At 46.7% G+C, this 20885-nt stretch overlaps 1 protein-coding gene and 1 pseudogene across 1 annotated transcript in view; both read left to right on the top strand.

The window, feature by feature from the left end:
* Positions 1-7456, top strand: part of Stard8 (StAR related lipid transfer domain containing 8) — a 30441-nt gene extending 22985 nt beyond the window's left edge. The window contains exons 6-15 of the mRNA XM_028770018.1: positions 1-292; positions 884-1057; positions 1837-1996; positions 2443-2641; positions 3035-3245; positions 3502-3616; positions 4587-4811; positions 5754-5971; positions 6078-6254; positions 6396-7456. The exon at positions 1-292 is cut by the window's left edge and continues 97 nt beyond it. Coding sequence (XP_028625851.1) covers positions 1-292; positions 884-1057; positions 1837-1996; positions 2443-2641; positions 3035-3245; positions 3502-3616; positions 4587-4811; positions 5754-5971; positions 6078-6254; positions 6396-6513 — 1889 coding nt within the window. The 3' untranslated portion in view covers positions 6514-7456. The remainder of the gene's footprint in view (positions 293-883; positions 1058-1836; positions 1997-2442; positions 2642-3034; positions 3246-3501; positions 3617-4586; positions 4812-5753; positions 5972-6077; positions 6255-6395) is intronic.
* LOC114623363 lies at positions 6904-9381 on the top strand (annotated as a pseudogene).
* Positions 9382-20885: the final 11504 nt, after the last annotated feature.

Raw genomic sequence — 20885 nt, 5'->3', positions numbered from 1 at the left:
AGGCTGAGGCTGAGGCTGAGGCTGAGGCTGAGGCTGAGGCTGAGGCTCCAGCTCAGGCCCAGGATCTTGAGCAAGAAGCAAACTCAGCTGCGGAGCCTATTTCTGCCTCCAGCCTGTCTGTGGAGGAAGGGCATTCCATTTCTGACACGGCAGTTTCCTCCAGTGAGCTTGACAGTAGTGGCAACTCCGTGAATGAGGCTGATGCTGCAGACGCCCTGGCAGGACCGCAAGCATCAGTACCCCGTGAACGGCGTGACTCAGGTGTCGGGGCCTCACTTACCAGACCATGCAGGTAGGAGTTTGGAGTAGGGATGGGGGTGGGGTCCCTGCTCAGTCTCTGCCTTCTCTCTCATCTGCTTTTCTAGTCATAAAGCCCAGGGGAAAGTTCTTGGGGGCCAGGGGATCATTTCCAGGCAGCCAGTCCCAAGAGAAAAGCAGACTGAGTTCAAGAACCTGGAGTTCTGAGTGTTCAGTACAAGCTCTAACCCTGGTGTGGCCTTGAGAAAGTGATGCTTTTTCTGGACTTGGTTTCCTCATCTTAGCAGCAAGGGTGTTAAAGATGGCCTCTGCTTCTCAGTTTTGATGATGAGAGTTTCTTCCCACGATAGCCTTAGAACGAGTTGAGACTGGCACTGCCTTTTGGGACTAAATGGGTCTGAACTTGGTACTACCCTCCATGAGGGCTTCTTGAACCCTGGGTGACCCAAAGGCTGAAACCAAGCGTTTGCCACCCCAAGGCACCGTAGTAGCACTCAGTGTATTCCCACTTCCCTATACTTCCTTTCTGGGCAGGGATGGGGTGAGGTGATAAAGAGGGACCAGAAGGACATGGCCTTCTCTAAGGCCTAGCAAACCTGTGTGCTCTCTGTCCCTCTCTCTTCAGGAAACTTCGCTGGCACAGCTTCCAGAATTCCCACCGACCTAGCCTCAACTCAGAGTCGCTGGAGATCAACAGGCAGTTTGCAGGCCAGATCAACTTGCTTCACAAGGGCTCACTGCTGCGGCTCACTGGCTTCATGGAGAAGTACACTGTGCCCCACAAACAGGCCTGGGTGTGGTGAGTGTCTCTTGAGCTGTGCAGGACAGGAGCGATGGACTTTCTTAGATTTTATGCCCTGGGAGCACAGCCCAGAGGCAGAACAGTCAGATAGACTGAGGCCACAGGCCAGTGGTACTGTTCTAGGAGGCATGGAGCGGGGGTGGCTGTGTTAGGATAGACATGTTCTGGAAATCCCCAGGTCCTCCAGCTGTCCTTTCTCCTTCCCATCCTCCCTTCCACCAGTGAGATTGTCCTAAAGTATGCTTTGGTTGTCATGTATTGAGTAAATAAACAGCCTTGTGGCTTCCCACTGTCCAGATTCCTTTCTGTAATGATCCTCTCATGTTCTGGGGTAGCCCCATCCTTCTGGCCCTTTAGTCACCCATTTTCAAGCAGTGTCATCTGACAGCCTGTGGGACTAGATGCCCTTCTTTCTGTTCCTTCGTTCATGTGGTCCTTTCTGCCTGGAGTGCCTTATTCCTCCTGTGGGACATTAGCGCTCTGTCCTGTAGTGGTCTACTGAGTTGCCACCTCCTCTATGTAGGCTTCTCTCACCTAGTAGGTGTACTTCTCCTTCCTAATGGTCCTTCCTCTAAGTTCAAGACCTACTGTGGGCCACATGAATTACTGATGAAGACTCCTATGTTCCTATGGCTTTTGCCAGCTGAGGCTAAAGCAAGCACTCACTGGATGTGGTTTCTGGGGACATAATGTGTCCCCTACTTCTCTTGCTTCTAGACAAAGATAGCCTTCAAGCTGACTTCTCTTTTTCTGATTTCTTGTTAACTTCCTCACAGGTCAGTGCCTAAGTTTATGAAAAGAAACAAGACCCCAGACTACCGGGGACACCATGTATTTGGGGTACCACCCCTCATTCATGTGCAGCGCACAGGCCAGCCTTTGCCCCAGAGCATTCAGCAAGCTATGCGCTACCTACGAAGCCAGTGCCTAGATCAGGTGAGTCCTCCTCAGGGAGCCTGCATAGAAGGGGTGCTGGGAGGCGAGGAAGGCTCAAGGCTGACTGCTCTCCCCTTTCTCTTGGGTTTGGCTACTCACCAGAAACCTTTCCTTTCCTTGCAAGGCTCGGCAGGATTGATGCCAGATTCCTTTCTTTTCTTTATGGCTGGAGCCTTCTGCCCACTTTGGGGGCAGCTTCTTTCTGTCCCAGGCTATGTAGTCTTCCTAGTTTCAGAGATTGCCTTAGCCTAAGACCACCTGTTCGCCCTCTTCTCCATGACAGCCATCTTTCTCTTTGGCATCAGGCTGTAAACTGCCTTCCCTCTGGACTTGCTGAGCCCATCAGGAAGCCTGGCAGGCTTCCCAGTCTCCCAGGTGGCCTATGCTCCCGACACCAAAGTCCTGGGCTCACAGTTTCCCTTCTCTTCTTTCCCTGAACGGGTTAGGTGGGCATCTTCCGCAAGTCTGGGGTCAAGTCCAGGATTCAGAGCCTACGTCAAATGAATGAGACCTCCCCTGACAACGTCTGCTATGAGGGCCAGTCGGCCTACGATGTGGCTGATTTACTGAAGCAGTATTTCAGAGACCTTCCTGAGCCCATTTTTACCAGCAAGCTCACCACCACTTTCCTACAAATCTACCAGCGTAAGTCACCTGGACCTTTCCTTAGTAACCTGCCCTACACTCAGCCTGCCTGATCCTGAGGGCTTGTGGGAAATGAACCTGGCAGCCAGCTGCATGGGCTCATGGGAACTTTTACTCTCTGGGTTTGAAAAGGCACTCGGAGAGGGGTCACATCCTACTACTCCCTCAAACCTAGTTTTGGTAGGGTAGGCATAGGCCCCAAGGAAAGGGCTTTCCCAAAGGCTGTCCTGTGTATTAGAACAGTGCTAGAACTAGCCACCAGGGACATCACAGAGCCCATCTGACCTTTTCATTTAGAGACTGTCGGGCCTTATGCATTCTGGAAAACAGGAAGCTTGTTGCTGGTGCTTCTGGGGAAATAAAGAAGGCCCTTGTGCCTTTCTTGTCTTACAGTCCTCCCCAAAGAACAGTGGTTGGCAGCGGCGCAAGCTGCCACCTTGCTGCTCCCTGACGAGAACCGAGAAGTGCTACAGACCCTTCTCTACTTCCTAAGTGACATTGCCTCTGCAGAGGAAAACCAGATGACAGCTGGGAACCTGGCAGTGTGCCTGGCACCCTCCATCTTCCACCTCAATGTCTCCAAGAAGGACAGCTCCTCACCCAGGTGATCCGGGTAGCGCATGCCAGGGCCAGTCCAGGAGAATTTGGCTCCATGGGATTTGGGGAGGTACCAGTGCCATTCCTGCCCTCACCCTAAGGGGTTTTAGCATTAGCCACTGTGGAGCAGGCCTCTCTTAAAAGACACCAAATGATTTTATGGTCAAGATGGACAAGGTGGCTTCCCAAGAACTAAGAGGCAGCTGTCATCCATCTTGTCTTCTGCCTTAGTACTATCTTCTTCTGTCCCCATCTCCTTCTAGGATCAAGAGCAAACGCAGCCTGGTTGGCCGGCCAGGCCCCAGGGACCTGAGTGAGAACATGGCTGCCACCCAAGGCCTGTCACACATGATCAGTGACTGCAAGAAACTTTTCCAGGTGAGTCAGGAAAGGCTGTGCTATCTGACTATCAGAATTATCAGGCCTGATCTTTAGACTCTGTATTGGGGGTGGGGGGGTCTCCAGAGAAGTGGTTCTCAACCTGTGGGTTGCAACCCCTCTAGCAACTTTCTATCTCCCAAAATATTGACATTACAATTCCTAACAGTAGCAAAATTACAGGTATGAAGTAGCAATAATGATAATTTTATGATTGGGGTTCACCACAACATGAGGAACTGTATTAAAGGGTCACAGCATAAGAAAAGTTGAGAACCACCATCCTAGATGAACAGAACTGATAGAATGAATATATATGTGTATATAGGGATTTATTAGGGCTTTAAAGGCTGTGGTCTGACTAGTCCAACAATAGTTGTATCCCAATAGAAAAGCCAAGAATCTGGTAGTTGTTCAGTCCATGAGACTGGTCTTTGATCTATGTTGGAATCCCAAAATAGGTTCCAAGACCAGTGAAGGAATGCCTCAGCAGCAGGAGAGGAAAACCTGCCAGCAGGAGTGAGGGCAAGCAGGATAAAAGCAAAAAGCTTCTTTTTAACGTGTCTTTTCATGTGGGCTGCCACCAGAAGGTGTGGCCCAGACTTAGGGTGGGTCTTCTGACCTCAAATGGCCCAGATTTAGGGTGGGTCTTCCCACCTCAAAGGAGCCAAAAAAGAAAATCCTCAACAAGTGTGCCCAGCTGCTTGGTTTTTAGTTGATTCCAGTTTTAGTCAAGTTGACAACCAAGATTAGCCATCACAGACTTCAAGTCAGGCAAGGAGCCCAGCTTAACACATACTCCTCAGACTCTGATTTGTGAACCTTCTCCCTCAGTTCCTTATCTGCCTCACTGTGGTACAGTAGCCATGCATCTGCATTTACTCTTTACATTGACATTCATGGGGTACCCTGCTCCCCACAGCATCCACTCAGTATGTGTGTATGTGTGTGTGTGCGCGTCCCTTTCCAGGTGCCCCAGGATATGGTGGTGCAACTATGCGGTTCCTACAGTGCAGCTGAGCTTAGCCCTCCTGGCCCAGCTCTGGCTGAGCTGAGGCAGGCACAGGCTGCTGGGGTGAGTCTGAACCTTTACATGGAGGAGAGTGTGCAGGAGCTGCTTCGGGATGCTGCAGAACGCTTCAAGGGCTGGACCAATGTGCCGGGGCCTCAGCACACAGAGCTGGCTTGTAGAAAGGTGAGCATCACACTCTTCCTTTTGTTGTAGGCTGTTGAGAGAGCAGTAGGCCTGTCCCATAGAGTTGCTCTGTCAGCCTTACAGGGCCCCTGCTTGGTACTTGCGGGCATAACAGTCAGCTGCATGAGCGTCTGAAGGAGTCGGGGGCCATATGAGGCCAATGCATCTTTCTGGGACAAGCTTCCCGAGTTCTCTTCCACAGCTCTACTTGAGACTCAGCACCACCATGATGTAGTTCACTGAAATGCCTGGGTCTCCCTTGGTCCTGGGCAGGCAAAGCCCCTTGCAATACCCGCTCTGTGTTTCTGTTTCTGTTGTCCTGCTACCTGGACTGATATGCTTCCATGTAAGAACCTCTCCCAGGCCACATTTAGATGCCACATTATAGAGCTTTCTCTATCCAGTGCCTTCAGTCTGGGCTAGGGCTGTAGGTGGCTCCTAAAACTGCCCCTCTGTTAATGAACTCGCTGTCTCTGGGGTGTCCATTTTGAGTGGCATTGTAAGCCAGATATTTCCTGTATATAGAATGACCATAAACTAAGCTTTCCCCATGGGGTGAAGGTAGAGATCTGGCAGTGAACCTGGCACATGCAAAATACATTGACAGGAAATCCATTAAGGATAATCACCTCCTTGTCTTCCCCCATCCAGGAATACCACATGTTAGGCCCACATTGTCCATAGGTCCTGTAAGCATCTGTATGTGAGCGATTCATCTTTGTTTTGTGTTCTAGAACAGGCTGAGAAGCAGGCATATAGGAAGGACAGGGAAGTATGGGTACCTGCCAGTTTGTTTGGGTCTGAATCTGGGTTTGGGTCTGGTCAGCCAAGGAGCCCAGTAGCCACAGAAAGGGAGTTTCAGGCCCTGCAGTCTGAGAACTGGCATGAATTTGGAGTGCTCTCACTTGATACTGTTTCTATCCCTACCCATTTGGCTTGTAGGCACCAGATGGGCATCCACTTCGGATGTGGAAGGTATCCACAGAAGTGGCTGCCCCTCCAGCTGTGGTGCTGCATCGTGTTCTTCGGGAGCGGGCCCTGTGGGATGAGGACCTACTAAGGGCCCAGGTGCTGGAAGCCTTGATGCCAGGTGTGGAGCTGTACCACTATGTCACTGACAGCATGGCCCCTCATCCTTGCCGTGACTTCGTGGTGCTCAGGTGAGGCATTCCTGTTACCATCCTGCTGTGCTCCAGGGACCAGAAATGTGGGGCAACAGTCACCAGCAGGGATCTGAACATGGGCTCTTGCCACTTCATGTTCCAGGATGTGGCGCTCAGACCTGCCTCGTGGTGGATGCCTCCTTGTCTCTCAGTCCCTGGATCCTGAGCAACCTGTACCAGAGTCTGGAGTGCGTGCCCTCATGCTCACTTCCCAGTACCTCATGGAACCTTGTGGCCTGGGTCGCTCTCGACTCACTCATATTTGCCGCGCTGACCTCAGGTACCAGGCTTGGGATGTCTGCCTCACCCTCTTGGCCCTGAGCCTCTACCCTATGTCGAAGACACCCAGTGTGGGAATGAGTGCCTTCCTCTCTTGGGTGGAAACCCAATTTCTCATATCTACCTGCTTCTTCTTCCCCAGGGGCCGTTCTCCTGACTGGTACAACAAAGTCTTTGGGCACTTGTGTGCCATGGAAGTGGCAAAGATCCGAGACTCTTTCCCAACACTTCAGGCAGCTGGCCCTGAAACAAAGCTGTGAGTCTTGGGCTGACACTGCCCAGGCTCCTGCCACCAAAGAAATGAGTAGAAATATGAACTGAGAAGCCTTTAGGGACACAGCCAGGCCTAGGTGGCCCAGCTGCCTATCCTCTCACATCCTAATGCTACTCTGCACATACATAAGAGAAGAGGGCGTAGGTATCCTACCTCCACCCACCTTCATCCCCCATACTACATTCTGATCTCACAAACGAAGAGAATCTTGTTAGTGGCAAGAAGATCATTGCTGTCCACCCGACCAAGAAGATGCTACTGTATCTGGAGGTCCAGCAGGGGAAGAAGGTGGAGAGCATGGTGCAGCCTGAGCTCTCTGCCATACCAAAGAAGCCAGGCCATCTTGTTTGGTGCTAGAGTTCTTTTGAGTTTGAATATGAGGTCTGGTCCTGCCTTTGGGGCCAACATTGACCCCGAATACAGGTCTGGAACACCAGATGGGGTAAGCACAGGGAAACACCAACCACCACAATCCATTTTATTTTTGTAAACATGATGCTGACCTTTATGAAGAAGATTGAGAGTGGCCCTATGGGCCCTTAGTAGGTAACATGACGAATTGGGATAGCTTGGGATATGAGAATAGAGAACCTTTCTTTCTCAAGTCCCAAGATACCAATGAACCATCCTCCCCTACTTTAACCCACACTTTATCTAGTACTCCCTAGAGTTGTGGGCAGCCTTTGGGCACTCAAGGTCATAGAACAAGTGAATTAGCTCATTCCCATGACACAGGCCAGGCCAAAGCTGGCAGTGGCAGCAAGATACACAAATCTATCCTCATACCTTTTGCCCACAGTGGTGGTTTATAAGAACAGTACTTTTGGCTGGAGATACGGCTCAGTGGTTAAGAGCAGGGGCTGCTCTTCCAGAGGTCCTGAGTTCAATTCCTAGCAACCACATGGTGGTTCATAACAATCTGTAATGAGATCTGATGCCCTCTTCTGGTGTGTCTGAAGACAGAAACAGTGTATTCACATACATAATAAATAAATAAATCTTTAAAAAAAAAAGTAAAATCAAGTGTCCTTAAAAATGAAAAGAACAGTTTATTCCTAGAGTAGACACCCTGGAAAACACAAGGAAGGTCTTACTTAGCCAACCTGGACTTGATACCAGCCTGATCTAGCCCATCTAGTGCTTATGTTTGTTCAGATAGAAACCTAGCAGCCATTCAGAGGCCAAGTGGTGCTTTCTTTGTCTTTGACTGAATAAACTGGATTGTGGTGAGTTGCAGCCATCATTGTAATGTTAATCCTATTTTCTCTGTACCTATAAATACTGTACAGCCAAAATATATATGTGTATATGTATATATATACATATGTATATACCTATACATATACACACATATCTGCATGCACACACAGCTATTCTCTCTTGAGTGCATTATAATCTCTGGATCGGAGCAGGGTCTGGAGGGCCTGGACACTTCTGTCCAACGAGAAAGGAGAGGTGAAGGGCAGGCCACAGCAGTTCCCTCTGCAGAATAATAAAGCTTGACTGGAGACACACACTGGCTCTGTAGATGTTTGCTTTTGCTGAGACAATGGGCTGAGGGCTTGGGTGGTAACTCATACCCATAGGTCACAGGTTGTGAGCCTTTACCTTACCTTCTACATTTGGTGGCAGGAGTTGGGATAACACCATAGGAAAAAGCAAAGACCTCTTGTCTTGGGAAGGTGATTATGAAGGCAGACAGAATTTGGAGAAGAAGCCAAGACTCAGACAAAACCTTCGCCCTCCCATCCCATGACTAGGCTAGGATTCTGGATTTGAGCATCAGCTTTCATTGTGACCTCAGGAGTCTATAACAGCTCTAAGAAGGGTTGTGCCTGGCTCAGAGCTCGCTCTTTCCACTCCTCTACAGCCCAGGCAAAGCAAAAGTAGTAGAGATGCAAGCCTCAGGTTTGGGGGTTCTGTGCCACATACACAACACTTAAAAGAAAGCTGGGTGCCTTGAGGCAGCAAAGCATTGGGATGTCTAAGCCAGGTTCTATTTGACGTCCCCAAAGGAAAGACTTTAGTAGCTTGCCGTGGCCATAAAACTTTCAAGCTCTAGGCCATGGGCCTGACTCATCAATGCTTCTGTGATTTTGGACATTCCATGAGGACCCTTCCATTCTACTGCTCTCAGGGAGTGTCAAATTCTTGCTGGTGCCCCCAGGGTTGCTGCTGAGGGCCCATGAGGTAGTAGGATTGGCCAGGGAGATCATTACAAGATTAAGGGGCGTGCGGTTGTTTCCGGGGTGGAGCTTCAGGACTGGATCTCCTTGTCCCTAGTGCAGGTAAACGGAGAAGGGCATGTTGGTTTTCTTAAGACAGATGTGAGTTTTATAGTTCATGAATTTTCATCTGGCTCTTATGTAGTAGAAGTTATTTCTCTAGCTTACAAGTTTGATCCTGCCTGAGTTGATACCACTTAAAAAGAAACAAAAAATGAGAGCAAGATATGTGAATTGCATCAAAATAATAAAAGTGGTCGGACTACCCTATCCTCTCCAAATGAAATCTTCAGGTCCACCTTCTCACATTATTAGACTGGAGTCATAGAACTGGACAGACTTTCTGATGAATCCAATAGTTACAATGATGGTTTTTCCATTATTGAAATTTGTGCTTCTGCCAAAAGTGCTCAACACACGTGTTCCTGACATGAGGCAGGAGATAGAGTCACAAATGAATATGGTGAATTCCCACCTGAATTGCCTGATTCCAAGTTCATGAAAAGAGTCTTCAAATATTTGGCAAGTTTAGCAGTAGCAATGGCAGTAGCAGCAGTAAAACAGGCAAAAGTAAAGCAATCAAAGAGGAGGTAGTCAGGATCCCAGCTGCCATTACAGAAACACGGTAGCACTGTGTGGCATTCAAGTCTTGATGTAAAATGCTATGAAGCCACTGTGGTAAACTGAGTCATCCTAAAAGCTGATCTTATACAACTAATGTCTATAGTAACTGATGAACACATGTTTTGTACTTGGTACATAATGAAACCCAGCTTTTGTCCCCTGTCTATATGAAGTCAATACTGATGTCACTGAAAATGACATTAGTAAATGACATGAAGTACTATATACATAGTATATATTAAAAGAACTGTCAATCCAAGAAAAACAAAACAAAGCAAAGCAAAACTAGACTTAAAGAAAACAAAACCTTCTAAGCTCCAGGGCACAGGTCAAAAGAAAATAGTCATACAACTTAGATTTCTGAGCAATGCATGTATAGTCATTGTTGCAAGAATCACTGCATAGGCTTAGGAAAGTCAGTCAGAGCTATGACATCACTCAGGGATAAGGTTAATCAGTATGCAGCCTATTCATGGGACGAAGGAATCTTAAATGGCACAACAGTGTGCAGACTTTGGAATCCTGTAAGCATCTGCATTCACCCAGGAGTACCATTAGCCTGAGCGCCAAAGTTCTGCTGCCTGTAACAGCTGAGCTTCATCGGAGCTCCAATAGGGACCCATGAATCATGCTCTGTCACATACCTGGCTCTGCGAGTGTTCAGGTGGGAATCCTTCAACAGATGTCAGAACCAGCCACATCCAAAACAGACTGGGGTCTCCATCTAGTCACCTCTATCACAACCTTCCCTTGTCCTGCTTCTAATTACCAGGGACTATCTTTGGTTTTTCATCATCAGTGATGCATGGGAATTTGGAAGGCACCCAGAAGGGCAGAAAACTACCTAGACTCAGCATTTTGGGGGGTACAAGAGGGTAACTTTGAGCTAGCAGGTAGCATAAGCAGGGGTGGGTTTCCAGGAACATGGCTCATTTGTCAATACGACAGATAAGGAAGATGGGGCAGGCTGCTGGAAGGAACAACAATCCCCCAGCATTCTATATAGGGCATCTGATGCCCTGAACTCGCTGCCAGGGTAGACGGAGTCCGAGACAGACTCTGTTGCATCAAGAGAGTATGGCGTGGAGAAAGAAGCTGGCAGCTCAGGCTGCAGTTCCACATCACGACCCTCCCTCTGTGATTTGACGCCTTCTTCACAGGTAGTCATGGGCCAAGTAACCCAGCAGGGTGCTGTACAGCTGCATAGCCAGGCTGCCTCCTGCCCACCTGTGTGCTGCTTGTAATCTTTCCAGAGACACACCTCACGTTTCCTAAGCACCAACACCTCCTGTACGGCTTGTGACCACATGGAGCAAGAAGCCTGAGAACTTGCATTTCTGGCAAGCTCTCTGGAGATGCCAGGCTGCTTGTTGTCATGGTCTCATTCAGTGCACTCAGATCTATGAGTCCTGGAGGTTAATGCGAATGACACATGTCCCCGTTCAGGTGAATCCAAAGCAGATGGCTGAACTCCCTCTGAAGCCCACACACAGCCTCTGAGGTTCAGGAAGGGGGAGTTGGGAAGCTCAAAATCATTGCCTCCTTCTAGCTGTGTGTCTTTCTTACCTAAATCTAAGAGCCTCGATTCTCTCATCTGTGGATAGAGAGGACAGCACCACACGAAGAGGTCAGAGTAGTCAACCACTTGCCCAGCACCAGCCCATGTTCTGTCTCTTGCTGCTGATTGCTCTTGCTGACACTGCCTCACTCCTCCTTTCTTACACTGCTTAGGTTGTGAACTGATCTTGAAGGGAAGGTCTCCAGAAGAGGAGGAAGGGGCGCCTGTGTTGGGTGTCTCATGGCTATCCCAGACTGTATCACTCCTTCACTCACCCACCATTCAGGGACCCTCCCTGCTCTGGCTTTCCTTGGTAGCCACATTCCTAAGGCTGGTCTTCCCCTTCTAGGAAAACTGCACGGGTCCTCAAGTACATCCCTACATGATTCTGGCGCTTAGCATGGGAGAGCACAGGCTGGCAAAGGACCGGGCTGCTGGACAGTGCATTGCCACCAAAGGAGACAGAGCATATTCCCTTCTCACCTCTCACGCCCAGGTGGGAACTCAGGTCCAGATGGAGTTGATCACAGTTTTCAGGTTTCTCTGGGAATCTAGACTTCCAGTTACTGGTGTGCAATCTACTAACTGCTAAAAGGTTCAGTTAATTAGGTGAGATGTGTAAGTTCAGCACAACAGGCCAGTCAGTCATGCAAGCATGTTTGCATGCAGACACCCAAGCCCACCAGGCTTTTGAGGTATTTTGAGTCACTGTATCTCTGTTGCACAGGGTGTGGCATGGCCAACCTCTAAGTCAGGGCAAGGCACCCAAGCCTCTTGGGCCTGGCCCTGCCTGGGGTCAGCAGCCACTCAGTGTTGCCCAGAGTTCACAGCACTGCAGATATTGGCATTGGCCTCAGAGCTTGGATGACCACAAAGCAGCTGTGCATGCGCACCATGGCAAGAGATCTAGGTGGATGTCACAAGCACTGCGCAGACACAGATGGGAAGCTGTGAACTCAAAAAGGAGGACATGCTCTCTGGGCTGTGCTTGCAGCTGCCCCAGTGACAGAAGATGCTGAGCAAGCTGGGCCATGAAGCACTGGCCTGCTGGGTGGCAGGGAAGCTGCAGCCTGGAGCCATCCTTGGTATAGTCCACAAGAGGGCAGTGGTACTCCATAGGGATTGTAGGTCACAGGAGCTAGGAAGCTCCTGTCAGTAAAACCCACCCATTTATCTCCTGCTCACAGGCTGCTCAGGGTCCTCTGCTTTCTAGGCCTTCCCCTTTCCAGGGTGATCCTGACCTTCTACCTTCCCTAGCCCCTCAGTTCTCTGCAAGCCCTTGAAATAAGGAGGCCTTTTTTCATAGAGAGGCAGTGACTGGTACAACACATATTTACTGTTTAATATGCGATAGCCCCTGTTGTTACAGCAGGCACAGGCCAGGGACTGATGTCATCATGAACCCCTGTACTTGCTGAACAAGCATTCTAGATGAGGAACAAATATAGCAAGTCATCTAAATAGTGAGTGTGTTTGAAAGGGACCAGTGTTTTGGCAAACTGCAAAACATGTAAGAGGCAGGCAGCAAAGCCTATGTTTTGCTTCCACTGATTTATCCATCCACCCATCCATCCATCCATCCATCCATCCATTCTTCCATCTGTCCATCCATCTGTCCATCCACCCATCCATCCATCCATCCATCCATCCATTCATCCACCTATCCATCCATCCATCCATCCACCCATCCATCCATCCATCCATCCATCCATCCATCCATCCATCCATCCATTCTTCCATCTGTCCAGCCATCCATTCACCCACCCAAGCACTCGGTCTTCTACTCACCCCACCGTACATTCATCCAATCTCTCAATTCTCCATCTATCCACCTAGTCATCTATCTACCTCTGCTGACTAGTCTTATGTCAACTTGACTCAAGGTTAGAGTTATCTGAAAAGAGGGAATCTCCATTGAGAAAATGTTTCATTAAGATCCAGCTGTTGGGCATTTTATTAATAAGGGATGCCCAGCCTATTGTTGGTGGTACTGTCCTTGGGGTGGTGGTCCTGGGTTCTGTAACAAAGCATGCTGAGTAAAACACAATGAGCAAGCCAGTAAACAGCACTCCTCCATGGCCTCTGCATCAGCTTCTGCCTCCTGGTTCCTATCCTGTTTGAATTCCTATCCTGACTTCCTTCTGTGATAAACAGTGATATATGGAAGTACAAGACAAACTCTGCCCCAACTTGGTTTTTGGTCATGGTGTTTCATCACAGCAATAGAAATGCTACCTAAGACACCATCCATTCAATCATCTACCCACTTATCTATTCATCTTCCCACCCACCCATCCACCCACCCACCTATCCATTCTGTTGCTCATTTCCCCACCCATCCATCCACTCAATCCCTCAATCATTCACCTGTCCATCTATCTACACACGCACTTGACTGTCTGTCTAATCATCCATCTATCCCACACATGTATCCATCTGTCTGTCCATGCATCTGTTTACCTACTGATCCATCTTCTTTCCAGAGATCAAGGGGAATGAGGGGAAGAGCATGTAGAGAGGTCAGTAGGGCCCCTGATGAGATGAGCCTTCAAGGGTACTGGCCCAGTCCTGCTTGCTCTTTTTCCATAGCTTCTCCTGTCTCCAGCTCTTGTTCTCTTTGTCTGTGGCTCCGCAGCTCAGTCTGTCTTCTTTCCTTCTCCATTTGGGAGACATTCCCTCCTCTGTCCATTTCCACTTGTACTGTTTCCACTGAGTCTGTTTGATGCTCAGAGTTGTCTCAGACATTCCTGTCCCCCAAACCATCATGTCCTCCATGTTCTCTCAACTGACCACCAAATGGCCAGTCAGGTCTGCATAGTGCAGCCCTTCCTGCCCTCTGTATCTGGCTTCTTCATTTTCATCTCCTCACTCATTTCCCATGCAGTAGGCAACATCTGCACAGATGGAGGCAGGACATGACTTGACTTCAGAAGCCTCTGTATTTGACACTTTTTAATCTATTAGGCTCTGAGGAAATTATTTAAACTTTCAGGTACTCAGTTTCCCTAGGCATCAAGGAAGGCTCACAAGTAAGCTCAAAAAATGTATAGTGTTTATTGTATAATGCTATCAGCCTGTCCACGGGTAACTAAACTTCTAAATATATTTTTAAAAGGTAATATTTACCTCTTTTAGTTAATTTTTTTAGACAATTCCTACATAGCCCAGAATTCTCTTGAAGTGTGTATAAGATGACCTTTAATATCTTTCTCATGCTACAATTACAAACATATAGCACACATGTGTGGCTTTATGTAATAGGTGGTACAGTGCATCAAACCCTGACTCTAATGCAGACTAGGTAAGCACTTTCGTAATCCATACCTGAAATCTAGATGTTGTTGAATCTTAACACCTCCCCAAAACTCACCCGTCCAGTGACACTCAGCTTGAATGTGCCATCCTTTAAACTTCAGAACATTTGTTTGATCCATCCTTTCTCTGAGTGACCACAGTAACATGCATCTTTGTTTCCTTACTCCCTCTTAGGATTCTTGAGGTTGAATTAGTCCTTTCATCAAAGGTACTTAATTATCTGAATGTGTTAACATTCTCTGGCATTCAACATATTTGCATTGCATCTCTCTTTAGTTTCAAAACATTTTCTTCCCTTTTTGTGTCAAAAGTTTTTTTTTTAAAAAAAACAAAAACAAAAGAGAAAAACATACCTGTAGGAGGAGCTAAGGTAGGAGGAGTTAGGAGAGGAAGAGGAGGATGAGGAGTAAGGAGGAGAGGAGGAAAAAGGAAGAGGAGGAGCTAGGAGACAGGAGAGGAGAATGAGAGAGAGGAGATGGAGGCGGATGTTCACATGTCTGTAGCAGTCAAAGGTAGTTGGTATATCTAGGTTGGTATTGGGTTACACTTCTGATTGTATGGGTATCTTGTTACTGATCATTACCAATTACATAGCGTTTGATTAATCTTTAAGGATCAGAGTCTCATCTTTCTACTGGGCCCATGTGGATGGCGGGATGGTCTAGGCAATGCCCAGCCTTGCAGAGACAGCGTGGAAGATTGAGCCATCTCCCACGCTGATGTATCGTGGGTGGCAGGGCTAGTGTTTCTAATTGGCCGTTTCTAGCTGCAGCATACACGTGGCCTCCGGCCGAGAAACATGGCAGCTGGGCTAGGCAGAGCCGCTGCAGCTTAGATAGTCGGCCTGAGCCAGAGGCCGATTTAAATAATTACTACAACACATACCCATGTCCATTAAACAGTCAGTATCCAGACCCTTTTCAGTGGCAACCATTTAAGCAGTTTCTGTCTCTGGGATTTGCCTGTTCTAGGTATTTCAAACAAATGAATCAAATAATGTGAGATTATGCTTGTCCTCTTTCACTGAACTTAATGTTTTGGGGCTCTACCCATGTGATAGCATATATTTATTTATGTATTGATCTACTCCTACCTCTTGTCTCTCATGAATAATGCCACTACTCACATTTGCAATTTCAACTTTATTTTTTCCCATTGGTTGTTCTCTCTCTGTCTGTCTCGTTCTCTCTCTGTCTGACTCCTTCTCTCTCTGTATCTATCTCTGTCTATCTGTCTCTGTCTTTTCTCTCTGTCTCTCTCCCCTTCTCTTCTATGTCCGTGCTTCTCTCATTCTACTTTCTGTATTCTCTATCCTCTGCAGGTCTCCCCTCTCAGAGATAGCCAGGTCCATCCAGTCTGCTGTCCACATTCACCCTACTTCTTTCTCTCTCTGCTCTAGACTCTTCCAGATATCTCTGGCTATTCCCACCCCTGACTGTCTCCTACAATTAAGAAAAAAAAAAACTTTCCCTTAACCATACCACAGAATGGTCATGTCATCAGTTTATACAATTTTAAGTTCTTGTTTGTATCTGGAGTGAGGTAGTGATTCTATTTCTTTCTCTGCACATGGTCATTGTGTTCCTGAAATATTTGCTGATTTATTAACGCATCAAGGCTGGTTGGAGTTTACATGTGCTGTTCATGCTTTAGCTCTGTGGCCTCAGATACAGTTTGCCACCTGTTTGAATCTCAGCTGCCTCATCTGCAGAGTGCAGTTGCCAACAGTGTATCTTCCTGATTGCTGTGAGGTTCTGTGGGGCTAGAGAAACCCAAAATAATCTCCTCCATCTTTTTTGTTAACTATGTAATTTCATTTCTTGTTTCTTGCAAAACCTAGGAACAAACTCAGGAGATCATTAACATAATTTTTTAATTCATTCTGCCTGTGATTCCCCCTCCTAAAGTTAAGCTAGCAAACTAAATGTACAGGCTACATGCTGTCTCTTTCCTAAGGGTTAGAGGCATTGTCCACAGTGAACAGGTGTGTTCTCACAGAAACAAACCTTTCAGTCTCTTCTGATGCTTTGTTTAGACTTTTATGGGTTATTGTGCCAGACCGTGGCTAAGGTGCTCTTCACAGTAAAAGCTAGAACTCTGCAGGGCATAGTGCTGTCAATTACCATCTTCCCAGTTCATGCATCATTGAACCTCTTACAGCTTGAAGGTTTCTCAGTGAGATGGCTCAGCAGATAAAGGCACTTTCCTCACAAGTCTGCAAATAGAAGTTGGATCCCCTGAATGTAGTAAAAGAGGAAGGAGAGAATTGACTCCACGAAGTTGTCCTCTGACCTTTATATGCCTCCAATAATGCACATACACAAGAAATAATTTAAAAATATATTTTTGAAAAAATTAGACTTTATGGCTCTGGATCTGATTGTTGGATATATATACAACAATATATATTATTTATATAAATTTATTTTATTTATATAATGCTATGTATTAATATATAATGTAATACAATATATCAATAGCATATAATAACTATAATAAAAATTTATATTTATACTTCATATATGGAATGATCTTGGACTTACATATAGTTATGACCCACCATGTAGGTCCTTTATTCCCCCTTCATTCTTCTTTCCTTTCTCCTTTTTCTTCCTCTTTCCTCCCCCTCCCTCTCCCTCTCCTTCTCCTTCTCCTTCTCCTTCTCCTTCTCCTTCTCCTTCTCCTTCTCCTTCTCCTTCTCCTTCTCCTTCTCCTTCTTCTTCTTCAGCTTTTCCTTCTTATCCCCACATTATTTAAGTAGATTTGAATAGGAAAGTTGAGGCTTAGGATGGAAAAGATCTAATCTGGTAAACAGGATCTTCAAACAACTTTTGGAAGTTTTAATGGTAAAATACTCAACTTTGTTTAAAAGTATACATCATAAGGCTGCATTTATTGCTTAAAATATCAACATAATGAAAGCATTAAGTCTACCCCATATACACTATAGGCAGTGAAAATAAGAGGTCATACGTACCACTGTCAGCATATATTCTGCTTTGTAAAGCATCTCTAGCAACTTAACATACTATTTACTTTTTGCTTTATTTGTTCGTTTATTGTTTGTCTCTCTGCATGAGACCACATGACATTAGGACAGCGATTTTATCTTATACTTAATAAAGATTTGCTCCTTTGTTGTTGTGTGCTTACTACACTGCATCAGGTGCCAGGTGTGTGTTTGGGAAAGTATTGAAACAACCATACTCTGGAACATCACATCTGGGTGCCTGTCTTATAGCTAAAGAGTCTCGAGCAAATTTTGATAACTTTCTGTGTCTCGGTTTTTTCATCTCTAAAATGAATACAACCCTAGTTCCAAGCATACTGTATTCCAGAGCAAGAAACTGAACATGGCTACCTCCCTTAGGACCAGGGGCTTATATGGCCTAGTACTTGTGTCTATAGGTCATCTATCATTCCTCACACCAGCCACAGAGAAGGCCATTAGAGGCTATGAAAAGGACATGTAACCTCATGAGGGCTTGGAGCCTGTGAACACTTTTTTTTTTAGCTTTATGATCCCTAGGGAGTAAAATTCTGTTGAGTTCAGTGGCCTAAATGAAAGTTCCTTGTTGCAGCAGCCTTGAGAAACAAATATAATACCCTTCATCTTCCCACGCTCTTTGCTCCCCTTGAAGAGATCTTAGGACAAGTAAGGATCTGAGGATCAGGGATGGGGCTCTTTTCATCCTTGTTCCATGGACCAATTTCCCTCTCCAAGCTTCAATGGTCAGAAGGACTATGCCATCAGAGACTGGTGAGAGTTGTGGTGACTCTTACCTTCCTATTCCTCATCATTGGCTAACCCAGCCACTCTAGGAGCTTCTGGTGGCCATTCTGCTCCATGCATAGCAACATATCTGACTTCAGGCTTTAAAACCACAGCCCCTGATTCAGCCTCCTGGCACTTGGCCCATGGACCAAAAGATCTATCTCTATTCTCTCTGCTGTAGGTGGGTTCCTCTATTCTCACTGCAGTGATACATCTGAGCGGTGACTTTCCAGATACTTGGTGAAGTGCTAGTTCAGTTTGTGTGGGAGGGTAGTTTTGGATGGGATTAATATGTTCTAGTAAACTGGATAACACAGGCTACCCTCATCCAATCAGGAGGAAGCCTAAATAAGACACCAGGCTCCTGGGACAAAGAGAATGCTTCCAGCTGGATTGTGGAGTCCGACCATTAGTCTCCTCCAGCCATTGAACTTGAACGGAAATTTTCTTAGTCTTGAGCCTGCTGGCTTTTAGACTGGAGCTCACGTTGCTCCCTCCTTTGGACTAGAATCTGAGTTTACCTAGCTTATTCTTCCAGACAGTAACTACAGAACTTGAGTCATCGCAGCCTCTCTAACCACACAAGCCATTTCCTTACAACAAATGTCACTCTTCCTATCTGTTTATCCTACCTATTCTATTATTTTGAAATTCCTGAGGAATATGCCAGGCCACCCATTTCCTCCAAAACCTAAGATCTTTGTTACTTTGGCAGGTTCAGGATTTAGAGCCAAGGGAACTAGGTTCAGATGCCTGATCTATCACACAATACCTTCTATGCTACTGCTAGCTTCAGGGGATGAGTCTATAAAGATATGATTAACACCTGACTTGATTAACATCTTACTGGACAACCCATATGACAACTGCACACCCACAATAAATATAAATTTCCTCCATTTTTTCATCAAAACACAAAAATCTTTCTCCCTCTCCCCACCCCTTTATTTTCTTTTTATTTTCCAGCAGAGCAAAAAAAGCCTTGAAGCTAGCAGGGGTCTGGAACGCTGACATCTGGGCCCTCCTCCTGGCTTAGTTGGTGGCTATGGGCTGGGGCTCTTTGTCCTCGGGGTCTCAGTTTCCTGTGACTACAATAAGGAATGTGGCCCAGCAGAATTGGACCACAGAATCGGAGATAATCATCTTCCAAAGATTTGGTCCCAGATGTCTTCAAGCAGCAGCTCCCAGGAGTGGTTCAGTTTTGAGTCTGGCAGGTGGTTCTGACATCTATTATTCAAATCAAATACATCCAGCACCCTCATCCCGTCAGAGAGCAGATTTGCTAAGCTATAAATGCACCCGATACTTTGTCTGTCTGACTCACAACCCTGTGCATGGAAACTATTTTCTAGACAGTTTACTTACTTACCTTTTCCAAGATTGCCGTTATCTTCTGATTGCCAAGATTTCTTTCATGGGTGTTTCTCACTAAGAAAATAGTTTGTTTAACATACAGCAAGGTTTATGGGTTCCCTTCATCTTCTTGCCCCTTTGTCCTGAGTTTTTTCTTCTGCCCTTTGTAAAATACTAAAGTGTATGATGTCTTCAACAATAGGGCCCTATCGACTGGGCAACCCAAGAGGAATGACAATAGTCTGCATTGTTTTAGGGGTGTGCCTCTGGAACTTTCCAGGTCTTACCTTAAAGCTATGCTCCTCATCTAGAGGCCTCCACAGAGATCTAGCTTTCTGCCTGGTGTTTCCTTAACCCTACCATCTCCCCTCAAGGCCCCCACAAATGGAGCTTGACTTAATTTGTACTGGAGATGAGGATGACAGTGAGGAATTCTTCACAGATGTGCGACGATCACATGGACACTTTGGTTAAGATGTCAGGATAACTGTCCTACCAAACTTGTGAAAGACAAATAGGAGCCAATCTGCCTGAGGATACAGCGCTCTCTCTCTCTCTCTCTCTCTCTCTCTCTCTCTCTCTCTCTCTCTCCTTTTTAGAAACGTATTAATCTGATGTACAGCAAATTGCCTTCAGCTATGCTCTACTGGTAATTTTCAGTAGTGTCAGGAGGAGGCCTGGGAGCCATCCCCTCTGATTTCTACATCCGTGCAGTCCTGTGATCTCACAGAGCTGTGCTTTTCCTACTCTGGATACAACACTGGGGACATATTCATGGTGGCTCCATCCAGTGCCTCAGAAACTCCCCCTCAGGTTTCAGACAGTAAGGCAGTTCTGTGACTACCTGGGCCCTGCATGGTTCATGGACAGTGGCAGATGGCTGGGTAGAAGGAGCTACCAACACCTCTAAAGAAATGAAACTGAGGAAATCAGTGGTCAACTGGGAATTGAAAAAAAAGAACATCAGCAAGGATTTGGGACAGTGTTGCACTCCCTGAGAATGAGAGGTTCCATTGTTTTCATGTGTGTATCAAGATGCAAGGAAGGGAAAGACAGTATACCCTACTAGACTCATTTCGCCAGATGCAGGGCCAGCTTGACCTGTGTGTGCTGAGTGCCTGTGAAGGAAAAGAGATATGAGAGAGTCTTGAGATCTGACCAGTCTATTCTGAATAAGGAAAGAATGTCTGCCCGTATCCCCAGGATCTGTGTTCCTGTTTAGAAGACAGGTTTGGATTATTACCTTATTGTTGTCTGGAGACTGCTGCCTTCCTGTTTCCTTCTGCTCTTGCTTCAGCAGCCAACACCCTGCAGTTGAGTCAGAGTCAAGCCTCCTACCTGGCTGTCTCCCACCCCAACAGGATACCTCTTTCCCTTATAGGGCAAGTACCTAAGGAAAGACAGTACCAGGGCCCTGCAACAGATATGCAGAGCAGGGCCACCAGGCCCATTACCTTAGCACATATATGCTCCTTTCATGATGTTGTCCACACCTGTGATTCACCCTT

Source organism: Grammomys surdaster, unplaced genomic scaffold, assembly GCF_004785775.1.
Source record: "Grammomys surdaster isolate TR1022 unplaced genomic scaffold, NIH_TR_1.0 197, whole genome shotgun sequence".
NCBI classification, from domain to species: Eukaryota; Metazoa; Chordata; class Mammalia; order Rodentia; family Muridae; genus Grammomys; species Grammomys surdaster.
The sequence above is the reverse complement of the archived record's forward strand: the minus strand, read 5'-3'. Positions and strand labels throughout refer to the sequence as shown.